Source organism: Marmota flaviventris, chromosome 19 (genome assembly GCF_047511675.1).
Source record: "Marmota flaviventris isolate mMarFla1 chromosome 19, mMarFla1.hap1, whole genome shotgun sequence".
NCBI classification, from domain to species: domain Eukaryota; kingdom Metazoa; phylum Chordata; class Mammalia; order Rodentia; family Sciuridae; genus Marmota; species Marmota flaviventris.
In genome coordinates, this window is record NC_092516.1 from 30,825,870 (window position 1) to 30,849,689 (window position 23,820).

The following is a 23,820-nucleotide window of genomic DNA, read 5'->3' on the forward strand; positions in this document are numbered from 1 at the left end:
ACACCCCCTTCCTTGGACAGGCTTTGCTCTGAGGTAGAGGCTGGTTTCTCAAAAATGGAGTCACATCAAGTTTCTTATTTTCTTATGGCAGCCTGAGCAATCTACTATAGGATGTAAGAGAATAACAGGAGCTGAACGTGAAACCAGAGTTTGAGATGAAGCTAGATTCTCTGCTTCACCAACTTCTTTCTGGGTTCTGCAAATTTGAAGAATAAAATCCATGGACAATAGTGGAAGGGAAGAGCAATGGAGTAGGATTGATTTAAGCCAGAAGAAAAGCAAGAACTCCTGCAAGGTGAGAGGGGAAGTGATAGCAAGTTTTGCACCTAAATGTACTAGTCTAAGGGCTTATATAGCTTCTAGGTAGGGGCACTGATCAAAATCCATGCTAAATAGGTACTGGAAAAGTTTTAAGACTACTGGTTAAAATCCATGTTAAACAGGTATTGAAATGTACCAAGCGTCTTGGCTTGGCCCACCTGTGAACTTCTAACTGGCTGTGTCCCTTAGCCCTTGAGTTTGAACTTTCCCATAATTTTCATCTCCCCACACCAGGACAAAGGAGTTGGCTGGTATGTTGGAATATTTCTACAGGTTAATCTCATGATCTTTAAATTTTGAAAAAACCTTAACTAGAGATCCATTACATTAAAAAAAGCCTTAATTGGGACCCATTAACTATACCATCTTATTCAAAAGGATATGAACAAGTTATCAAATGCTCTGAAGATCACTGATCCTCCAAAGCCTGAGAGTCACAGTTTGGAGGTTTTATAACTCATGGTGAAGCCAGAGAGAAGGATAGTGATAGGCACCTTCATCATTACAGTCTCTGAAGCTGCTCACCCAGATCCACTCACCCAGCAGGAAGAGCATCTACTAGAAGGTGATATATGGGGCAGAGCCTGATCTTCTCCTATAAACAGCCAAGAGTGCAACATGAGGATATGAATGACGTGGGAGAATAATTGTAAAAAGGAAAACCAGAGGGATTTTGAGTTGTCCTGCTTGCCAGTGGGGCCCAGGGCTCAGAATGGGAGGAGCAACCGCTATCTATAGAGCTCTCCTGCTGAGGGGGCTAGTAATCCAGTATGTAATCTGGTCCAGTATGGTCTCTGAATATTTCAGTGAAACACCAGCTGCAAGGGTGCTGAGGTCTGAGAAATGATTCAAGGAAAGGGAGAATGCTGAGAGCCATAGCCAAGTAGGAATGACGCATGGCAATTTCCTTGTCAGCCTACCCAACGTTGCTTAGAGGGAGGACTCTCCATTGTGGAAATGGGCTTGCCTTGGACCCAGGTCATTTGCAGTGACATTGCATGAAGGTTTGAGAGTTTTGGTTGAAAGGTGACCCTGCTCAGGGATTAAGGTGGATCTGGGTTTAGGGTGGATCTGGGTTTAGGGTGGATCCTGCTGGGAATAGGGCGGTTCCAGGTTTAGGGTGGATCCTGCTGGGAATAGGGCATATTCTGCTGGCCTCCTGGAGTTCCCGTGGAGTTCTCACGGGGTTCTGAGAGTATTTGGTACGCAGAACACGGTGGAGGGTGAATTTTCCCAGAACGTGTGTGTAGAGTGCTGGTGAGAGTTCGGGAATAAAGAATTGCAGTGTGGTGGCCCGGTTATTTTGTGCCCAGCCAGACTGCGGCATTTGGCGGCCCATACGGGGAATGTCTGAAGCTTAGAGGTAAGTGAAATTGCTTGCCCCTGAGGGAAGGCGAGAGAATGGGTGACCATTTCAAAAAACAATGTGCTCTTGTTTTGATTTATTTTGTTTTTGTTTCAAGCTGCCTATCCCTAGAACTTTCTCAGGCAAACTGGGAAAAATGGTTGGCTGAAGGTTTGAAGTTTGTTGGCCCTGAGGAAGAGAAAATTGATACAACGATTTCTTTATTCTGTTTTTGTTTCATTCAGTTTCGGTTTTGTTTTGTGTTATCCTATTGGGTTGTGTTATCTTTATAGTAGATTAGAAATTAGTAAAAAACAAACTGAAAGAGTGTTAAGTAAATTGTTGGAGGTTCAGACCATGGAGAAAGACATTTTAGATCAAGCAAAAGAGAAGCTCTCTCGAGCTAGTCAGACAGAGGAAGAAAATTTAAAGGAAAAGGGGCTATTAGGAAAAAAGCTACAACAGGAGGCTGCTACTAACTCCGTTCTATCACCAGAGGGCGTAATTCAACCAACAGCTCCACCTATGGAGACAGCTGAATGGCCCTCAACCCCTGTAGTTGATAAATGGGATCCTGAGACAGGACCTCAAAGATTAGCATGCCCTGTACTTGAGCAGGCAGGAGGGCAGCAAATTCACCATGCTTTAGATTTCAAAACAGTGAAACAGTTAAAGGAGGCTGTAACAACCTGTGGTCCCCAAGCACCCTTCACGGTAAGCATGGTCGAATCCATTACCAACTTGGACATGACGCCAGCAGATTGGGCTAGCATGTGTAAATCTGTGCTAAATGGAGGACAATATTTGTTATGGAAGGTTGCCAATGAGGAATTTTGCAAGGAGACAGCTAGGGGAAATGCAGCAGCCGGTTACCCTCAAAGAAATCTAGATACGTTGTTAGGAAAAGGACCTTATGAGGGTCAACAGCAACAAATTGAATATGATCCTGCTATATATGCACAAATTGCTGCAGATGCAGTTAGGGCATGGAAGACTTTACAAGGACATGGAGATTTACAAGGTCAGCTATCTAAGGTAATACAGAGAGCTAATGAACCTTACGCTGAATTTATAGATAGGCTTATTCAAACAGCTGCCAGAATTTTTTGGGATACAGAACAAGCAATGCCATTAATAAAACTACTGGCTTATGACCAAGCAAATCATTGCTGCAGAGAGGTTATTAGACCATGGAAACATGAAGATTTAAACACATATATTAAATTATGTAGAGACATTAATGGACAAGGGCAAGTCTTGGCAGCTGCAGTACAACAGGCTTTAGATGCCAGGCCAAAAACATGCTACAATTGTGAACAAACAGGACATTTTAAAAGGAATTTCCCCATAGGAAAAGGGTTTAACAAAACTAGGTATCAAAGGAATAGAATACCGGGTATTTGCCCACGATGCCATAGAGGGAGACATTGGGCTAATGAATGCCGTTCTCAAACCACCATAGAGGGTACTCCCTTATAAAAAAACGGACAAGGACCAGGTATTTACCCACGATATCATGGAGAAAAGCATCAGGATCCATTGCCAAATAATGGACTGGGGGGCCCAATGCTCCGGGACCCACAACCACAAATATATGGGGCAGTGGAGGAACCCAGCAACACCATCAGGGTAGTGCCCAGGACACATTGTCCATTAAATCCCTCATCAGACAAACCAGAGGTAGCACAGGGTTGGACATCTGCGCCTCTGCCAGAGCAGTACTAACGCCAGAGATGGGAGCTCAAATCATTCCCACAGGAGTAAAAGGACCTCTTCCCCAAGGAACAGTAGGCCTATTATTGGGATGCAGTTCTTCTACACTAAAAGGACTTATGATAAGTCCTGGGGTAATTGATCCCGATTATGTAGGTGAAATAAAAATTATAGCTAGTTCTCCAAGAGGTATATCAGTAATTTCACCAGGAGATAGAATAGCACAGTTGTTAATAATCAGCCTACATGATAAATTTTCCAGTCATAGTGTAGAAAGAGGTTCCAGGGGATTAGGCTCCACAGGTGTAGATTGGGCTATGCTGTCTTTAAATTTAGATTCTCGCCCAATGCTAAAACTAAATATTCAAGGACATGAATTTAATGGGCTACTGGATACAGGTGCTGACCTTAGCATCATACCTCGTCAAGAATGGCCAAAACATTGGCCATTACAACAAGCCACTCAAACGCTTTGAGGCCTAGGAGTGGCGACTAATCCCCATAGAAGTGCAATGGTATTAGATTGGAAGGATCCTGAAGGATGTGAAGGAACTATACAGCCATATGTATTGGATCATCTTCCTATAAATTTATTATGTCCTAGATCAATTAGGTTTGACGTTAACAAATAACATCAATCCTAATGTGCCCACTACCAGGGCTAGACAAGGTTTTAGGAAAGAAAAAAGGTTAGGAGAACAAGAACAAGGTATAGCAGCACCAATTCAAATAGATCAAGGAATAAATAGACATGGATTGGGTTTTCAGAAGGGGCCACTGAGACTATCAAAATTACTTGGAAATCAGAAAGACCAGTATGGGTTCCTCAGTGGCCCCTGACTAAAGAAAAGATACAAGTAGCCCATGACCTGGTCAAACAACAATCAGCGGAGGGACATATACAACCTTCCATATCTCCCCATAATACTCCCATTTTTGTCATCAAAAAGAAATCTGGTAAATGGAGATTATTGCAAGATTTAAGAGCCATTAATAATGAGATGGTTATTATGGGACCTGCTCAATCAGGGATTCCTCAATTGTCTGCTTTGCCAAAAACCTGGTATGTTTTAGCTATAGATATTAAAGATTGTGTTTTTTTTTTCGATTCCAATTCATCCCGAGCATAGTCCATGTTTTGCATTTACTATCCCTGCACTGAATCATGAAGGTCCTGATCAGAGATATGAATGGAAAGTACTCCCTCAAGGGATGGCTAACAGTCCAACTATGTGTCAAATTTATGTTAACAAAGCAATCCAGCCACTTAGAAATCAAAATCCTGAACTACAAATATTTCACTATATGGATGATGTATTATTAGCACATAAAGATAAAAACACATTGCTGGAATGTTATGCCACACTTACAAACTTATTAAAAAATTATAATCTAGAGATAGCAATAGATAAAGTACAATTAAATTTTCCAATTAATTATTTAGGAGTTCTATTATCCTCAACCATGGTCCATCCACCAAAAATTCAAATACGAGTAGATCAACTCAAATCACTTAACAACTTTCAAAAGTTATTGGGAGACATAAATTGGATAAGGCCTTATCTAGGCATACCAACAGGAGAGTTGGGACCTTTATTTGATATCCTAAAAGATCCATCAGATCCAAATTCACCCCGCATGTTAACTCCTAAAGCAAGAAAGGCATTAAAAATTATTGAAACATATATGGAAAATATGCATTTGGATAGAATTGATATAAGTTTGCCTTTATTATTTATTGTACTACCAACAAAAATATTCCTACAGGAGTATTTTGGCAAGAAGGTCCATTATTGTGGATACATTTATCATATTCTCCTAACACTATTCTTACTAGGTATCCTGAGGCTGTCAGACAACTAATACTCAAGGGAATAAAAGCAGTGAAGGGAGTGTTTGGAATTTCTCCCAATAAAATTATTACTCCATATACTATGGATCAAATTGATGAGTTAGCTAATGAGTTAAATACTTGGGCAATAATCATGTGTAAATCTAATGTTTCATTTGATAATCACTTACCATATAATCCTTTGTTGTCTTTTTGGTCTAAGCATTCTGTAGTTTTTCCAAAAATGACAAGAAAAACCCATATCATGAATTCTCCAAATATATTCACTGATGGGTCAAATAATGGTACAGCAGCAGTAGTTACCCCTGATCAAACTTTTACATTTTTAGTACCCAAACAATCAGCTCAAAAGGTAGAGCTTAATGCAGTTTTACAAGCTTTTGTGATGTTTAAAGATTCTGTATTTATTTATTTTCTGATAGTCAGTATATAGTTAATGCTATAGTATCCCTTGAAGATGCTGGTAGGATTTCCCCTTCCTCTACTGTTTTCTCTTTGTTTTCCACTATACAAAGTCTAATCTGGGACAGAAAAGATCCATTCTTTATAGGACATATCAGGGCACATGCAGGATTGCCTGGAGCCCTTAGTTTGGGCAATGATTTAGCAGATAAAACTACACATGACATACATATTTTCTCTACACTAGAAGAAGCTACAAATTTTCATAAAAGGTTTCATGTCAATGCTAATACTTTACAAAAGCATTTTAAAATAACTAAGGAACAAGCCAGACATATAATAAAACAATGTCAAAATTGTGTGACCTTTTTACCACAAGTTAACCTTGGAGTCAATCCTAGAGGATTGATACCTAACCATATTTGGCAGATGGACGTCACACACTTGCCAGAATTTGGAAAATTAAAATATTTGCATGTTACAGTTGATACTTCTTCTGGATTTTTGATGGGCTCCCTTCATGCCGGAGCAAAAACTAAAGATGTTATAGCTCATTGCTTACAAAATTTTGCCACTGTGGGCGTTCCAAAACAGTTAAAAACAGATAATGGTCCTGGTTATACTTCTACCTCTTTTAAACAATTTTGCTCATCATTTGGCATTACTCATATAACAGGAATCCCACACAATCCACAGGGACAAGGCATAGTTGAAAGAGCTCATCAAACTATTAAAACGTACTTATTAAAGCAAAAAGAGGGAATTGGAAAGGGGTATATATCCCCCAAAGATAAACTTAAAATAACCCTTTTTACTCTAAACTTTTTAAATTTGGATTCATCAGGGCTTAGTGCTGCGGAAAGACATATGTATCCAAAAAATGTACATAAGCCTAAGGTACTTTGGAAAGATATTCTAACAGGACAATGGAAAGGTCCTGACCCAGTGATTGTCTGGAGTCGGGGTTCTGTTTGTGTGTTTCCACAGGGAGAACAGCAGCTGATTTGGATTCCAGAGAGACTAACCAAAGCGATTTCTACAGACCAAAAAGAAGATGATTTGACTGAAATCCATAACAGCTGATATCTAGAGCTCCAGCTTGGCTATTCTTACATCTGCAACAGTGATTAACCAGGATGCTTTTTTCTTTTAATTTTTTATTGTTGGTTGTTCAAAACATTACATAGTTCTTGGTATATCATATTTCACACTTTGATTCAAGTGGGTTATGAACTCCCATTTTTACCCCATATACAGATTGCAGAATCACATCAGTTACACATCCATTGATTTACATATTGCCATACTAGTGTCTGTTGTGTTCTGCTACCTTTCCTATCCTCTACAATCCCCCTCCCCTCCCTTCCCCTCCCCTCTTCTCTCTCTACCCCCTCTACTGTCATTCATTTCTCCCCCTTGTATTATTTTTCCCTTTCCCATCACTTCCTCTTGTATGTACTTTTGTATAACCCTGAGGGTCTCCTTCCATTTCCATGCAATTTCCCTTCTCTCTTCCTTTCCCTCCCACCTCTCATCCCTGTTTAATGTTAATCTTCTTCTCATGCTCTTTGTCCCTACTCTGTTCTTAGTTACTCTCCTTATATGAAAGAAGACATTTGGCATTTGTTTTTTAGGGATTGGCTAGCTTCACTTAGCATAATCTGCTCTAATGCCATCCATTTCCCTGCAAATTCTATGATTTTGTCATTTTTTAATGCAGAGTAATACTCCATTGTGTATAAATGCCACATTTTTTTTTTTATCCATTCGTCTATTGAAGGGCATCTAGGTTGGTTCCACAGTCTTGCTATTGTGAATTGTGCTGCTATGAACATCGATGTAGCAGTGTCCCTGTAGCATGCTCTTTTTAGGTCTTTAGGGAATAGACCAAGAAGGGGAATAGCTTGGTCAAATGGTGGCTCCATTCCCAGCTTTCCAAGAAATCTCCATACTGCTTTCCAAATTGGCTGCACCAATTTGTAGTCCCACCAGCAATGTACAAGTGTACCTTTTTCCCCACATCCTCGCCAGCACTTGTTGTTGTTTGACTTCATAATGGCTGCCAATCTTACTGGAGTGAGATGGTATCTAAGGGTGGTTTTGATTTGCATTTCTCTGACTGCTAGAGATGGTGAGCATTTTTTCATGTACTTGTTGATTGATTGTATGTCCTCCTCTGAGAAGTGTGTGTTCAAGTCCTTGGCCCATTTGTTGATTGGGTTGTTTGTTATCTTATTGTCTAATTTTTTTAGTTCTTTGTATACTCTGGATATTAGGGCTCTATCTGAAGTGTGAGGAGTAAAGATTTGTTCCCAGGATGTAGGCTCCCTATTTACCTCTCTTATTGTTTCTTTTGCTGAGAAAAAACTTTTTAGTTTGAGTAAGTCCCATTTGTTGATTCTAGTTATTAACTCTTGGGCTATGGGTGTCCTATTGAGGAATTTGGAGCCCGACCCCACAGTATGTAGATCGTAGCCAACTTTTTCTTCTATCAGACGGCGTGTTTCTGATTTTATATCAAGCTCCTTGATCCATTTTGAATTAACTTTTGTGCATGGTGAGAGAAAGGGATTCAGTTTCATTTTGTTGCATATGGATTTCCAGTTTTCCCAGCACCATTTGTTGAAGATGCTATCCTTCATCCATTGCATGCTTTTAGCCCCTTTATCAAATATAAGATAGTTGTAGTTTTGTGGATTGGTTTCTGTGTCCTCTATTCTGTACCATTGGTCCACCTGCTTGTTTTGGTACCAGTACCATGCTGTTTTTGTTACTATTGCTCTGTAGTATAGTTTGAAGTCTGGTATCGCTCTACCGCCTGATTCACACTTCCTGCTTAGCATTGTTTTTGCTATTCTGGGTCTTTTATTTTTCCATATGAATTTCATGATTGCTTTCTCTATTTATACAAGAAATGCCGTTGGGATTTTGATTGGCATTGCATTAAACCTATAGAGAACTTTTGGTAATATCGCCATTTTGATGATGTTAGTTCTGCCTATCCATGAACAGGGTATATTTTTCCATCTTCTAAGATCTTCTTCTATTTCTCTCTTTAGGGTTCTGTAGTTTTCATTGTATAAGTCTTTCACTTCTTTTGTTAGGTTGATTCCCAAGTAGGTCTGCCTACCTTGCGGGCACGGGTGGCGGCTCTGCTCTGCCCCTACTCCAATTGGGGTGACGTGTGTACCACGCTGGCAGGCCGCTGGGCCTGATCCGCCGGTCTGTCGTAGGTCTGCCTACCTTGCAGGCACGGGCTGTGGCTCTGCCCTGCCCCTCCTACCACGCCCGCGGATCGCTGGGCCTGATCTGCAGGTTGGTCACAGGTCTGCCCACCCTTCGGGCACGGGTGGCAGTTCCGCTCCGCCCCCACTCCAATTGGGGTCACGCGACCACCACGCCGGCGAGCCGCTGGGACTGATCCGGGCGCGGGCGGCAGCCCCACTCCTCCCCTCTGGCTCAACGACAAAGCGAGAGAGACCCGGGTGTCTGTGACTCACCCTCCCTACCAGGAGACCAACTGTTTCTGTCGCCGCTGGTATTGATGAAGTTCTCTCCTCCGCCGCTTTCTGATGACATCAGATCTCTGCCATGTTGGTATCCTATGCGAATGGCAGCATTTCGTTCCCTTTGCCAGGTGACCAAAGCAACAGGTGTATGCTCTGATAAGAACAGGCTCCAAGAAGCAGTTTCCGTGGGTTATTTAGCACTGAGCCTGAGTAATTTGTCTGCAAGCCGCGGGCGAATGGCAGCCTGAAATTACCTGTTCTATGGCTGAATGAGCTGCGATCAGTCGAAAACAGGGATGGTGACGTCAGCTTTCCAAGATGGTGGCCGCTGGCCTCCTCTATGGTCTGACCGGTGTGGAGAACTGAATTGGACCGCTTCCTTCCCCCGTCTCAAACCCAGAATTCAGCACTGAGTACGGTGCTTGCACAGCTGGCAGAAGCCCGCGGAAACTGCAGCGCTGTATCCCTGCGTCACTATCTCCTCATTTCCCAGCACGCGCCGCAGACTCTAGCCGCAGGGCAATTTGCTGAATAAGCAGTGTGACCCTCTGTGAGGACAAATCTCTCATGTTTGAGCCCCCGTAGCTGATCCTCGTGCGATGGAAATCCTTCCTCCAGGTTCCGGAGCACCCCACTATTGCTGGAAATTCCTAACAAGATAGCCTTTAGCCGTCCTGACTCGTCATTCTCCCACACTGTGATGCGGCACACGGGGGCAATGCACTCCCCTCGCCGCCATCTTTTTCCCAGGATGCTTTTTTCAATATCTATTTTATTATTGCATTTTTCCACATCATAAAGTTCTATTTTATTTTTTGAGCTCATACAAATCTAGGTTAATGTTTTTCTGATCAGATTTATTTTTTGACTGTGGAGTTTTTAAACATTGCAATGGAGATTGCACCTGTGTAAAGCTACAAGGCCTTTACTATTGTCTTATGTGTTGTACGTTTTTGTGCACTCTTGTGTTTTGTGTTGTATGTCTGTATGTGCGTATGTCCATATTTCATATATGAGGAGCGCTCATGAAAAAATGGATCCGAATTTTTTTTTATTCACGTGATTTAAATGGTTTAATTTAAATTAGGTAAACAGCTGTTAAGGATTGTTTTTAAAGGTGGTTAACAGATCTGTTTGTTTACTTTCACCTTTCCTTTTCATTATATTTAATAATTCTGTTCAGGATAATGTAATGTTACATAATTTCTTTTTAGCATTCATTGCCAGAATTCCTATCTTCATCCCAGTGCCGGTGAAGACAAAGATAAAACCAAACTACAGCTTCTTTGATAGCTATCACAGTAAACTGTATAAACTGATGCATCAATGAATAATAACTCAACAAGTAATGCTCAATCAAGGAGTCAATTTTCTTTGGGAGGAAATGGACATATTGATAGATTCCTCCACTTTGAACTGCTTACAGAACTTGCCTGGACTATGTATCACTTGTATACATTGTGAACTATCGTTTGGTGCAGCGAATTGTGGTAATGCTGGAGTATCTTTGCTGATGGTGTCACCAGTGATACAATTTTTCCAAAGGAGCCGTCAATTGGCTTGGTGTCGTGGCATTTCTGTATCCTCCTCCCTTCTGCTAGTGATGGTCTAAAATTTGGGGGCCAACAGAGGTGAGGCAGAGAACCTCACCCCCCCACTGGTGCATAGGCCTATCCACAAGTATGGCTGTATGCTGGACTGGTAGTCAGTGATGGGTATGATCCAATTGCAGTGGTACCAACCTAAGACAGGAGGCTGACGCCTAGAGGTCAGATCATCCGATGCCGGGTAAGGACCATATGTTGAATTGGACAACCTAACAGGCACGGTCCCTAAGCCACATTGCTTGTTGTTTAATTAATCAGAAGGGGGGAGATGCTGAGAGCCATAGCCAAGTAGGAATGACGCATGGCAATTTCCTTGTCAGCCTACCCAACGTTGCTTAGAGGGAGGACTCTCCATTGTGGAAATGGGCTTGCCTTGGACCCAGGTCATTTGCAGTGACATTGCATGAATGTTTGAGAGTTTTGGTTGAAAGGTGACCCTGCTCAGGGATTAGGGTGGATCCGGGTTTAGGGTGGATCCGGGTTTAGGGTGGATCCTGCTGGGAATAGGGCGGTTCGAGGTTTAGGGTGGATCCTGCTGGGAATAGGGTGTATCCTGCTGGCCTCCTGGAGTTCCCATGGAGTTCTCGCGGGGTTCTGAGAGTATTTGGTACACAGAACCCGGTGGAGGGTGAATTTTCCCAGAACGTGTGTGTAGAGTGCCGGTGAGAGTTTGGGAATAAAGAATTGCTGTTTGAATCTACAAGGTGGTGTGGTGGCCCGGTTATTTTGTGCCCAGCCAGACTGTGGCAGGAGAAGCCATCGTGACTTCACCAAGAGTCAGACGCCTTACCTGGAAATGTCCCAATCCAGGTGAGAGGAGTCAGCCTGCATTTTTTGCTTTCCAGCCACAAGAAGGCACCTTGGGAGCTGCCACACCGTGTCTAGAGGGCTCCCCCACCCCCACCCAGGCCAGGCTAATGAGATGGGTATGAACAGAGGATCTGTAGGTGGGTCAGGCGGACTAAGTAGAGGAAGTGAAACATGGGGCCTAACTGGAAATTTAGCATATGACCGTGGATACAGGGCAAGAAGTAGATCTGAGCTGTAAGAGAGCAAAGAAGGGTATGGAGAAAGGAATATCACTGATTGGATTGCAGGCTGGTCCTGGGCCTGGCTACTCTGCGAATCCAGGCAGTGATTGACAGCACTGAAAGTACCCTCTGACCTTTGTATTTGCAGTTATGCATCTGTCAATTCAACCTATTGTGGATTGGAAATACTTGGAACAAAAAGTGTCTTTACTGAACACATACAGATCTTTCCCCCTTATCCTTATCCCCCAAACAATGTAGTATAACAATTACTTTGATAGCATTTGTAACTCTTCCTCAGGTGAGACACAGGGAGTTGCTTTTTCTTATAGCAAACTGAGGATTCAGAATGTTCCAGTCTGTCTGAAGCCACTTGGACCTTGGGTCCCCATTGACTGGGTGATGGCTGTAGAAGGTGAGTGCTGCGACAAGCGAGGCCAATTAAGCAGGTTCCAAGAAGGGCTATGGGGGATTAGAAAAATAAATACTCACCGACGCAGATTTTGAAGATAAAATAGTTGGGATCAGGTGGAGTGCTAATGGAGAAGCAGATCTAAAGAGTTACTCCAGCAATCTTTATTTATATATGTTTCATTATCAGGTTAAAGACTATGCATGCTTTATTTTTCATACTCAGAAAGTTAGAGGGCTAGAAACATTTATGTAGCTTTTCCACAGTTGTATTTTACAGTAGCAATGTGTAATGTTAGGAGCTTTGTGTAGCTCTTGAGAAAGTCCATTGTTTAAAGTTACTGTTAAGCAGCAGCTTTGGAAATAATGGAACTGGTGAAACTTTGTGGTTGCCTAACAGGAGAGTTCCTCTATTCTCAGGAACCATGTGCCTGAGATCAAGGTTCAGGTTGATAAGACTCTGCCTCAGAGCCTCCTCATGGAGGGCATTGCCACAGCAGCTAGGCATTCTGCATCCTTGCATAGGAACATTCCCAGGCTCTAGGCTTGCCACAGCCATGAGGTCATCTGAGACCCCAATCTCAGACACTGCTCTCCCATCCTCTGTCACCGCTCTCCCCAGCAAGGACAGGGATGATGGTGGAAGTAGATTGGATGGGACTCCTGATGGAGTGGGCACAGTGGGTAAGGAAAAAAGAGCTGAGAAGTTAGTTCTGGTTCCCAGGAGAATTGTGGTCTGAAGATCTAACTTTGGGACTCTTCAGCAGATTGATGGATTTTAAATTCATGAGAGTGGATGAAAATCCTAGGAGAGGGTATATACAGAAGCAGGGAGAAGTTCCATGCATTACCCAGGAAAGGCCAACCTGTTACCAAAACCAACACTCCCTATTTCAGAGGCTTAATAATTTGAATTCCTTACCAAGACCTACAAGGCTCTGCATGATCTGGCTTCTGCTGGCCCTTTCAGAACCGTCTCTGATTGTTCTCCTCTTGTTCATGATGCTCCAGCCTGACTGGTCTCTACAGTGTTTCTCAAATGCTCCAAGATTTTTTCTATCCTGGGGCCTTGACATTTGCTGTGCTCTCTGCCCAGGATGCTCACCCCAGATCTTCCCATGACTTCTTCTGTTCATCTCTTAGATGTGAATTCAAATATCATCTCCTTAGAAAGGCCACTTCCTCCCTCCAGTCCCAATCACCTTTTGCCTTGCCACCTAGTTTTATGTTTCCATAGCATTTTATTTATTGGCTTGCATACTGATGGCCAGGACCTCTCCTCTAGAATATAAATTCCATGAAATCAGGGACACATTAAGTCTCATTCACTGTCATATTACTAGAACAGAGATGAGGCACATGATAAGTACTCACTAAATACTTATTGAATCCATGAAAAGAGGAAGAAAGGAGGGGTCCAACTGTGAGATGCTGCTAAGAGCTTGAACAAGATTAGATAGAAATGGGTAAATGACTTTGGCATTGAGAGTGTGGAGTGCCTAAATGACCTTGGAAAGAACAATTTCTCTCTATATTTTTAAGACATGGAGTCTCTCTGGGAGAGAAAAGGGAAATACTCAGGAATATATTGGCCAAATTAGATTTTTATATAGTGTGCATGTATGAATATGTCACAACAAATTCCACCATCATGTACAACTGTCGTGCACCAATTAAAATAATGGGGGGGAAAGGACATGGAGTCTCTTTATGTTGTACAGGCTGATTCCAAATTCCTGGGCTCAAGGGATCCTCCTGCCTCACACTCCTGAATAGCTGAGATTACAGACATGCAGAAAGAGCAATTTTAGTGGAAATAGTGATTGCTTTACTGGTGTGGTTGGAGAATGGATGGGAAGTGATGACATGGAGGCAGTGGGCGTGGTCAGCACTTTTGATGAATTTTCCTGTGAAGCAAAGAAAAAAATGGAGGGAAAACTGGAGGGAAGGTGCTGCTATGGGAAGTTTTGCTTTATTTAAAAGAGGAGAGACTATAACATGGTTATATTCTAGCAATGTTGGAGAGAGATAGGAGAACCAGGTCAATAAGGTCCTTGAGTAGGAGAAAGAGGATGAGGTCCAGAGCACATGGGGAAGGATAGTTCTTCTGTAGGAGGAAAGACATTTCCCCTGGTGAAATAAGTGCAGGGAAGAGAAGATGGGTACCTATACCATTGGGATCATGGATTCAGTGATGTGAATGGGGGTGTTTAGTTTGATGAGTCATTTTTTTTCTCAATGAAGTTCTAGAGTCTCTTCTTTCTTCTGTATTTGGGTTCAAAACTTTGCTCTACTAAAAGGGGCTTGTTGACACATATTAGATTTGCCCTGAACTAGTGCTTTTCCTAGAACATATTCTCGTGGGAACAGTTTATTCCCTCTGTGTGTATGTGTAATCTCATTAATAAAAACCAAACCATTTATGAGAAAATTCTACTGGCACAGTGAGCTTTGAGAGCGGTTTTACACTTTGGGGTGGCTTCAGGTGTACCCAGTGGGAATTCTAGTCCTTTTACCCACTCTGCCCAAAGACCCGTGATTCTGAGCTCTTATTTTATGGCTAGTTTTATGTTCAGGATGACATCAGTTACATCAAGGGCAATTGCTGAATTTTCAAAAGAAATTAATTTTAAATCATTTTCCTTTAGAAATGAAAATGGGCCACACATCTCCTTAAAAAGGTTGGTGGAAACATGAGATGTTTGTTGAGTGGTGTGAGGATGGCCTTAGGCCTGAACCTAAGCAATCCATTTTAAAAACTCCAGTTTGAAACCTGCAGTCTCACCAGGCATGCCTAAGGAGCCCTCCAGTATGTCCCTCAGACACAAACAAGTCACCTCTCCCCACTCTGATAAACTCATAGTGAAGCCTCTGGTAGGCTGTCTTCCAAGATAAGAGGGAAAAGTACCTGATAAGAGAGAAAGGTGAAAAGATCAGGGTGGGGACCACCAGATGCTTTAACCCCAGAGTAAATTATGTCACTGAGAAATCTCGTGGCAGCTGATAAGGATTGAAAGGGGGGGTCAAAACCCCCCGAATTTGGTATAAGTAATAGAGCAAATGAATTGACATTAGCCAGCTGACACTGATGCTCTCACGCTGGAGAGCCTGATGAGGACCTGGACTGACATCCCAACTCTTCTCATCATTTGCCTGATCCTCTGCATCTTCCTCACCTCTCTCAAACTCTACAGCCACATCTTGACCCTGGTGAGAGCTGCAACTTCTCCCTAGGATCCTCTCCTCAACATCAGCTCCACCCCAGGAGAAGCCTGCCTGGGTTCCTGGTCTGATCACCACGGTCTGAGTGAGTGTGCACCTGCTGGACTCAGAGCCTAAGGCTTGAGACTTTTGATCTGACACTTGAGCTTAACACGCGGAGGGAATGTCTATCATGAGCCTGTCATGCTTAAGTGTGTTGGCAGTGCTTAGAATTAATCTAGAATTGTTTGCTGTGAATTGATTCTATTACAGTGCCTAGCATTATGGATTGTCATTTTCTTGATTAAGATCCTATAGAGTGAAATTGTATTGAGTGATTTGAGTGAATAAAGCATTGACTAGGGCAGAAGCACATGGACATTCTTTATTCCTCCCCCTGGACTGCATAAGTCGCACCCGTTGCCCATCCTGACAAGTGGGAACACAGTGATCCGTGTTTGGTTTCCAGGACTCCTCTCTCCTCTTGGTGTGCTCAGTCCATGCCCATGGACTGCTCCCAGGTCATCTTCCTTGGCAGGCCCTGTGACCCTCCCCTCTCAGCAGTCTCACACCCAACTGGTTAGGAGCATTCTTTTGATACTTCTGAAATCTGACTCCCTCCAGGAAGTTTTCCCTGAGTTTCTGAATGTCTCTGTGTCCCTCTCCCCCTCCACCTGGATGCCTGGCCAAGACTTTGTTTATTGAGGCTTCCTCCTCCTTGTCCACCCCTTCATCTTTTCTTTGGATCAGATCCTTTCAGTCACAGGTTGGATCAGATTCATTCCAGTCTTCCTTAGCCCATCCTGCTTATGTTGATTTTGGTTTCCTCTTTGATTCACAATGTTTATCCTATTACTTTTTATTTGTTCAAGGTCTTATCATATTTTGAAGGATCAATGGCTGTATTTTTCTCTCTTAACTATTTTGATTTTCTTCCCTGCAACTCTCTACTGTTCAAATGGGGCTCTTTATTTCCTCTGGTTTCTTGTAGACTAAGGAAGTAATTTCTCAGGGTTTTTTTTTTTTTTGCCATGCTGGGGATTGAACTCAGTGCCTGTGCATGGGAGGCAAGCACTCTACCAGCTGAGCTATATCCCCAGCCCAATTTCTCAGTTTTTGGTATTCAAATTGAACCCAAAGTATTAAAACAAAAACAAAACCAGAGATGTAACCTTTAAATTCAGACTTTCAAGAAAGAGAAGCCTCTTGACTCAGAATTTGGAAGTCCGCTTCTGACTACTTAACAGCTGGGAGGACTGAATTTGGAGTAATCCAGAGTGGGAGGCTGAGGGCATGTTATAAAGAGAGTTCTTTCCATGTAGGAAAGAAGAACACAACCATGGTAGGTAAGGCTCAGTAGAAAGGTCAGCTGTGAGGGTTCTGCTCTACCCTTGGGCATTAAACCTGCGGATGGCAGAGGTGACTCAATTGAAAAAACACACTCAGATGGACTTGGAGGGAGTCCAAGAACATCAAGGCTGATTCCTGCTTCCTTGGGAGTGCACCTGGAGAGAGGAGGCCTCTCAAATAAGCTCTGGCTGCGTGTGGTTCAGGGCTAACGTATATGGGAAAGATTGAGTTGCTGAAGTGGAGGACCATGTCTCACAGGGAGCAAGGAAAACAGGTACAGAAGTGTTGGGTTTTACAGATTTCGGGGGCTTGACAGCCAGTGAGGTCATGGCCTCATCTGTGGACATCAGCAGTGGATGCTAGAACAAGGTCCACAGGACTGGGTGGTCTAAGCCATGCTGGAGACATCCCAAGGTCCATATGCCCAAGGGTGAACCATTATTTCAGTTGGGTACCAAGAATTTCAGATGAATCAAATGCTTGGGGAAGGGGCAGAATGAATGATTCAGTCAACTCACATTTTTATAGCCAGTTCACAGTTTGAAAACATCTTTCTCTGCTGGGCCAGGCAAGGGGAGTATTGTGGGTGAGGTTTTAAAGACTGGACCATGGAGAGTTTAGGAGGTGAACAGTCAGAGTGAACTCAGTGGCAAGTCTCCTGTCTCCAAATCCACCATCTGGATTTGCACTTCCTTTTGCACTGTTTTCCCGGGACCTTGTTGGTGACATTGACGATGATTTCTAAAGTTCAACTCTCTTATGTGACTACTGAGGAGTCCCCAATTTACCTTCAGCCCTGGCTTTCTGCCTTCCATTCCATGGCACTGTGAGGGGCTGGGCCAGCCCACTGTGCTCCACGAGGCAGAGGTAAGGGGCTCTGTCCTCAGGGGGGACTCTCACCACCACCCAGGACTGGTAAGTACCATTTCCACTGGGAAGAATCTCTCCCCCTGCTTTAGTTTCCTGCACCTTGCCGGCCCGAGTCCAGCGCAAACCGATTCTTTGTGGATAGAAGTCATAAGCCAGGCATTTGAGTGTTCTGTTTCTTCCCGGGGCCACATGGCTGGTGACTGACACAGAGGGAGGATCTGTGGAGGGACAGGAGATGGACACTGAGGGCTTGAGGCGGACTTTTCCCTTGTCATGTCCCTTCCATTCCCAAACCCCCAGATGTCGCTATCAGCAGGTCTCTAAGTTGTGCGCCCCCCTCCCCAAAGAAATCTTTAAGAAGATCAGGGAAGATTGAGGCTCTCTGTTGGGTCATGGAATGTCTACTCAGTTACCTTCTTCCTACCCCACTGTATATTGACTTATGATAGCAACAAGTTGTGAATTTGTGAATTCCTTATATGTTTCCCTGGTGTGCCCAAATCTCAGTGGGGTTTGTAGCTCCTTTCTTCTCTAGTCTTGACCCAGCTCCTTGGCTCTTCCTGTGTCTCTGTCTATCAAACTCCTCTCTGCTCTGTTGCACTCTTCTCTCTTCCTACCTCTCCAATCAAAGCCTCAGTTTGTGGCACTTAGTTCTGTTCACACTTGCCTTTCCTTCCAAGCTGGACTTCTCTCCACAAACAAGACAAGAGGCATCAGGAGTAGAAAAAAGTGTTCATGGGATTTGAACTCTGAAATATGGAATTTGAAACCTGATTCTGTCTGTTATGGCTAGTATTAACTTAGCCTCTTTGAGCCCCAATTTCTTTATCTGTGAAATAGGGGGTTATTTGGAGAAGGTTACCATCAAGACAGTGGTTTTTCTGGCTCCTCCAACTTGAAATTTGGATAAATGTTGTTTTTGGATCTCACCTCTTATCCTCCCAGGGAAGGAATGAATTCTAGGAAGTGAAAAGCGGGGGACCAAAGGATTCCCAGGGGTGGATGAAAGCAGCCTGAGATGACCCCCTGAGCTCCCAGCCTGAGATCATCTTGGTCTTTCTCAGCTCAGTACTGGGAGTAGGTTCCAGGAAGCTCTGAGTACCTTGTTGGTCCAGGTGAGTCCTGCTGTGGTTCAGGTACCTCTGCAGTATCTCAGGGCACTCCTGCTCCAGGTATGCCTTGGCCCGCTGCACATAGACCTTTTCTGCTTCCCACTTCTTCTTGGTGTTCAGGGCTGCTGGGTCCAAGGGGACCCAGGCTGGGATTTCTTTGTTGAATTCAATGAAGTCCTGTCCATCATAGGCATACCTCCAGAACGCCCCACTGCTTCTATTATTCTGGATATCACAGCCGAACATTCCCTGAAAGGTGTGAGACCCTGAAGCCTCCCCCAAACCCACAGGGAGCCAATCAGCCTGGTGCCAAATCCAGCTGAATGACTCTCATTCCTGCACACTTTGCAAACAGGAAGAAAACTTTTGGATCTCTCCTTTCCTCTCAGTTCTAGGTGGAGTTTATCTGCCCACATAAGAAAACATAATTTGATCCCTTTCTCCCTCTTTTCCAGTAGTTGGCATCTTTTTTTTCTGAGTTTTAAAAGCTTCAACCCCTTTGTGCACAACGACTCTCAGAAACTGACCTTCTTAGGGAACGTTCAGTCTGAATAGCTCTGAGAGTGCAAATCCCAGATCTCTCTTCACCACACTGGCCTGTTCATGAGATTGAGCCTTATCTCTCTATGCTTTTCATATTTCTGAAATGGCAATGATAGCAGTGCTATTTTAGGAGGTTATTGAAAGTGAGATGTATTGATATCTGGGCCTGGCACATAATAAGTGCCCAATAAAAAGATAGCCACCAAGACCTTCTAATATTGTGCTCATATTTTTCTCTTTTCTTCCTCTTTTCTTATAATTACTTACTTCAACATTTCTATTACAGTCTTCCGGTGTCCTTCCTGCTCCTATTTGGGACACACCAGCCCAGGCCATTTTCCTTACCAAGACTTTCCATGCCAAATCCTTCAGATTTATACTTAACTCTTGCCTCCTTTTGAAAACCTTCAGATTTCAGGTGGCTTCTTGGAGATTTTTTTTTTTTTAACTCAGAAGCCCAGCCTTGATATCCTGTCTTATAAAATTATCTGACATCTGCAGTTTATCAAGTCTGATTGGTTGCCTTGGTGGGTAGACTGTGAGGTTTTTATCCTGACCCTATCACGTAACTCATGAAACTCAACATTATGAAACTCTAACAGTCTGTGGTTTTGAACCCAGCACTTTCTGAGCTGTCAGTATGGACCATGAGTTTGTTGTGCTGGGTATTTTCTCTCTCTTCATTTAACATACTTCAGTTGAGCAAATAGTATTGGCTGCACCTCGTCCTAGGCCCTGGGGCTGCAGGGGAGAGCAAAACACATGCTGCCTCCTTCATGGAATTGATGTAGGTAAGTTTTCCAGAACCTCATGGAGGCAGGTCTCAATCCTCCAGATAATTAAAAAACTTGCTCACTGTCAAGCAGCGACTGATGGAAGAATGTACCACGTGAACTCAGCTCTGACTGACTCCAAGGTTACTCACCATCCACTCAACATCCCTGAACAGGGGTGAGCCTCACTTCCTGTGTGAGCTGAGGCCTGGAGCAAGGATGGGAGGCCATATGGAAGGAGGACACTATGGGAGGGGGCATTAGGTCCAGATGTGTCTGCGTATTTCTATTTGTGCCTCCTGCTCCACCTTTGGGGGAGGGACTATCTTCAACCTGTTGGCCCCTTTCCACTCACACTTATAGGGCTGCCTCTTGAGCTAAGACCCTCCCCGTGGCCTGCATTTCACTGACCTCTGCTGTCCTTGTGGTAGTCCATGATGTCTTTCAGGGTCACCAGGAAGATTTCCTCCCGGGCCTTCTGAAGTTGGCTCTCTTTCTCCCAGTCCTCCATTCCTTCTACTTGGCTCCATGGTCCCAGGGGCTCTGCTTTCCTGCCCTCACTATCGTAGTGGAAGAAGGCCTGGTCATTGAGGAAGGCAGTGGCCTGAAACCTGGGGAGGACTTTACTAGGCCTGGACACCCCAGTGTAGAGAAAGGTCAGAGAATAAGGACCTGAAAAAGATGAGAAGACTCAGAGGGGTGGGGTCCATGCATGGGGACACCCACTGTGCACCAGAAGAGAAGACCTGTCCCTGAGGCCTCTGTCCCTGAGGTCTCTTCCCAGCTCTCTCAGTCCTGCTGTCAGTCTCCCACTACTGGAAGTTTGAGCAAGCGAATGGACTCGGCTCTCATTCTGGGACTGACTTTTCATATGTCTTCGCTACATTGTTCCTCTGTTTGGCATGTAAGATAATATTTCTCAACCTTCTTGTGGGTATCTTGGGACCATGTGGCTGAGTTCTGGCAAAAGAGAAAAATGAGGCAACCTCATTCTTCTGGTCCTATGAGCTGCCTTGCACCTTCTCTCTTCCCTTTAGGCAATGACTATGGAGACCAACCAGCCTGGATCCCTGTGTCACCTTATGGAGGAGAGGAAAGTGGCCTGATACGCACAAACTTGATGGTAACCTGACAAATACATATAGTTAGAAAATATGGGAAGGAGAATTTACTAGAAATTCCAAGAAATGACCCAGGATGGGTCAGTACAGGGCAAGACTACAACCAGTCTCAGAATTCTGAGGGATATACCTGCATTTTGATACCAAGCAGCAACTCGAAGAGGGGGACATTTCCATAATGAGTTCCATAATTGGTTCATGAGATAATTCATGTGGATTTTAATAATGTTGGGGTCATATGGCAGATTCCTAATTAGTTTATGATAGACATGGTTAACATTTAAATCAGTTGTGGAGGTGAAACCTCAGTGTAGACCCCAGAAATTATTCTTCCTAATTAGTTTATAATAAACATGATTAACATTTAAATAAGTTGTGGAGGTAAAACCTCAGTGGAGACCCCAGAAAAGTAGAGTGACTGCCATGTCTACCCAGGAAAGCCACCAACATCAGCTTGCAGGTGTAGAAAGCACCACTACGGTGTTGAATATTACAGAGAGGGGTAGGGCAGCCTAGGATTTGGGGACTCACCTGTCATAGCAGTGTGCACAAGATGCTAGAGTTGGAACTTTGGGATTTAATGTCTGCCCTTCTGGGTTTGGTCTTCTTTTGGGTCAATGGCTCCTTTCTACTCTCCTATCCCTCCCATTTGGAGTGGGAATATATACCCTGTCTGCCCCATAATTGTATATCATAAATAGTAACTTGTTTTGATTTTATGGATTCAAAGCTTCAAGGAGTATGCCTTGAGTCTCAGTTGAGACTTTGGATTTTGGATTAATGCTGGATGAGTTAAGACTTTGGGACTTCTAGGGATGAATGATTACATATTTTATAATATGAGAAGGACATGAACTCTTGGCAGTTAGGGATGGAAAGTTAAGAAGAGAGAGAAAAACTAGACATAATCTGTATTCCCTTTTCTTTTGCTATGTGATGCTTTGTGTTGCCTCAGACCCCGCCAGCAAGAAGGTCACTCTCAGATTAGGCCCCTTAGAACCATGTACCTCCAGAACCATGAGCCAAAATAAATCCTTTTTCTTTATAAAGTTAACCCACCTCTGCTGTTTCATTACAGTAATGAAAAAGATGACTAAGTACATCAGTAGACCCTGAGTAAAGCAGATTATTCTCCATAATGTGGGTGGGTCTCATCCAACTGGTTGAAGGCCTCAAGAGAAAAGACTGACTCCTCCCTCCCCGCCAAAGAAGAAAGAATCTAGTCTCTGGACTATGTTTGAATTCAAGACTGCAATGTTAACTCTTTCCTGAGTCCCTAATCTGCTGGCCTGTTCTGCAGATTTTAGGATAAGCCAGACCCTACAACTGTGTACCCCATTCTTTAAAATAAAATTCTTTCCCCCATTAAAAAATCTATTTATCTATCTATCTATGTATCTATCATTTATCTATTACCCATCCATCCCTCCATCCTATTGTGTCTCTCTGACAAATCTGGATTTTGGTATAGAATGTGCTTAACATTCTAAACATGATTGTTATAAAACAAACATAAAAAAAAACCTATTTGACAATTTGTGACTGCAAGGAATTTTAAACTTGCACAGGTTAAAAGCCCATAGCTCATCTCTCTTCATCCTGAACCCTTGATGCCATAAACAGCCTCATTCCCTGTTGTAGAATCAACCCTGGATTTCCCTGAGTGTCCCCACTTGTCCCCCATCCCAGCCCCTTGCTTTCTAGATTCATGGTGGGGTGAGGACCTGGGTTTCCTTTAGCTAATTGCTTTCCTGCTTGCCCCTGGGGAGCCCCCCTGCTCGCTCTCTCTCTTCTCTTCTCTCTCTCTCTCTCTCTCTCTCTCTCTCTCTCACTGAGTCAGGCAGGTGTGCCTATCTACTGGAAGGAAGGAAGGAACAAGATTAGAAGCAGCTCTCTCCGTGTGGTTTCTGCCTCATCCTGCTGTTTAATCCCAGGAAAGTCACTTTGCCTTTTCTATGTCTTAGTTTTTTTTTTCACTTGGGTTTTAGATTCAGATTCTTTAAGGTCTTAATGAGCAGGAGTCCAGAGGCCCCCTGAATGCTTCTAGAAGTGTGAGCTGAGTTAGTTGACGGTCTTGCACACCCATGACTATGACATGCCAGGGAATCCCAGCCACAGGGGTCCTTCTCCCTGCCATTTTGTCTTGTTCTTTGCCTTCCCACCATTCTTCTCCAGCACCTATCCCTTGCTTTCCCCACTCACCAGCTTGGGTCTCCTGGGGGACTGCATGACCCAGAAGAAGCGGCAGAGACAGCAGAACAGGTACCATTGTTTCCATCGTGTCTGGCTGGAAGGTTCTGGACAGGAAACAGCTCTTTCCTTGGGTCCTGGCACCCTGCCCAGGGGAGGTGAATTCACAGGCCAATGAGGGAGCCAGGATGGGTTCCTCCCCAAAGAATGTGAAAAAAGGATTCATGAACCGGCTTGGCAGTGTGGTCGGGGGGTCTACAGACAGGCTCTGCAAGCAGAGTGGAGAGAGCTGATCTCAGGACTCTGAATTCCTTAGGTGAAAGAATGCCAGTGGGCTAGAGGTGTGGGTGAAGAGTGGTAGACGTCTGGGATGTGTGTCTATGGTGACACAACTGCCCTGGGGTCACTGGGGGGATTGGGGTGTTGTGGGACCATACTTCACCCCTCTCCTCTGGAAAAATTATTTATA

General features: G+C 43.7%; 1 protein-coding gene across 1 annotated transcript in view; it reads right to left on the reverse strand.

Annotated features, from left to right (window-relative positions):
- Azgp1 (alpha-2-glycoprotein 1, zinc-binding) overlaps positions 1 to 23,439 on the reverse strand; it is a 54,438-nt gene extending 30,999 nt beyond the window's left edge. The window contains exons 1-4 of the mRNA XM_071605439.1: positions 23,364 to 23,439; positions 20,452 to 20,712; positions 18,715 to 18,990; positions 17,531 to 17,830 (exon numbers count right to left, since the gene is read on the reverse strand). Coding sequence (XP_071461540.1) covers positions 17,531 to 17,830; positions 18,715 to 18,990; positions 20,452 to 20,712; positions 23,364 to 23,439 — 913 coding nt within the window. The remainder of the gene's footprint in view (positions 1 to 17,530; positions 17,831 to 18,714; positions 18,991 to 20,451; positions 20,713 to 23,363) is intronic.
- Between the last annotated feature and the right edge of the window lie 381 nt (positions 23,440 to 23,820).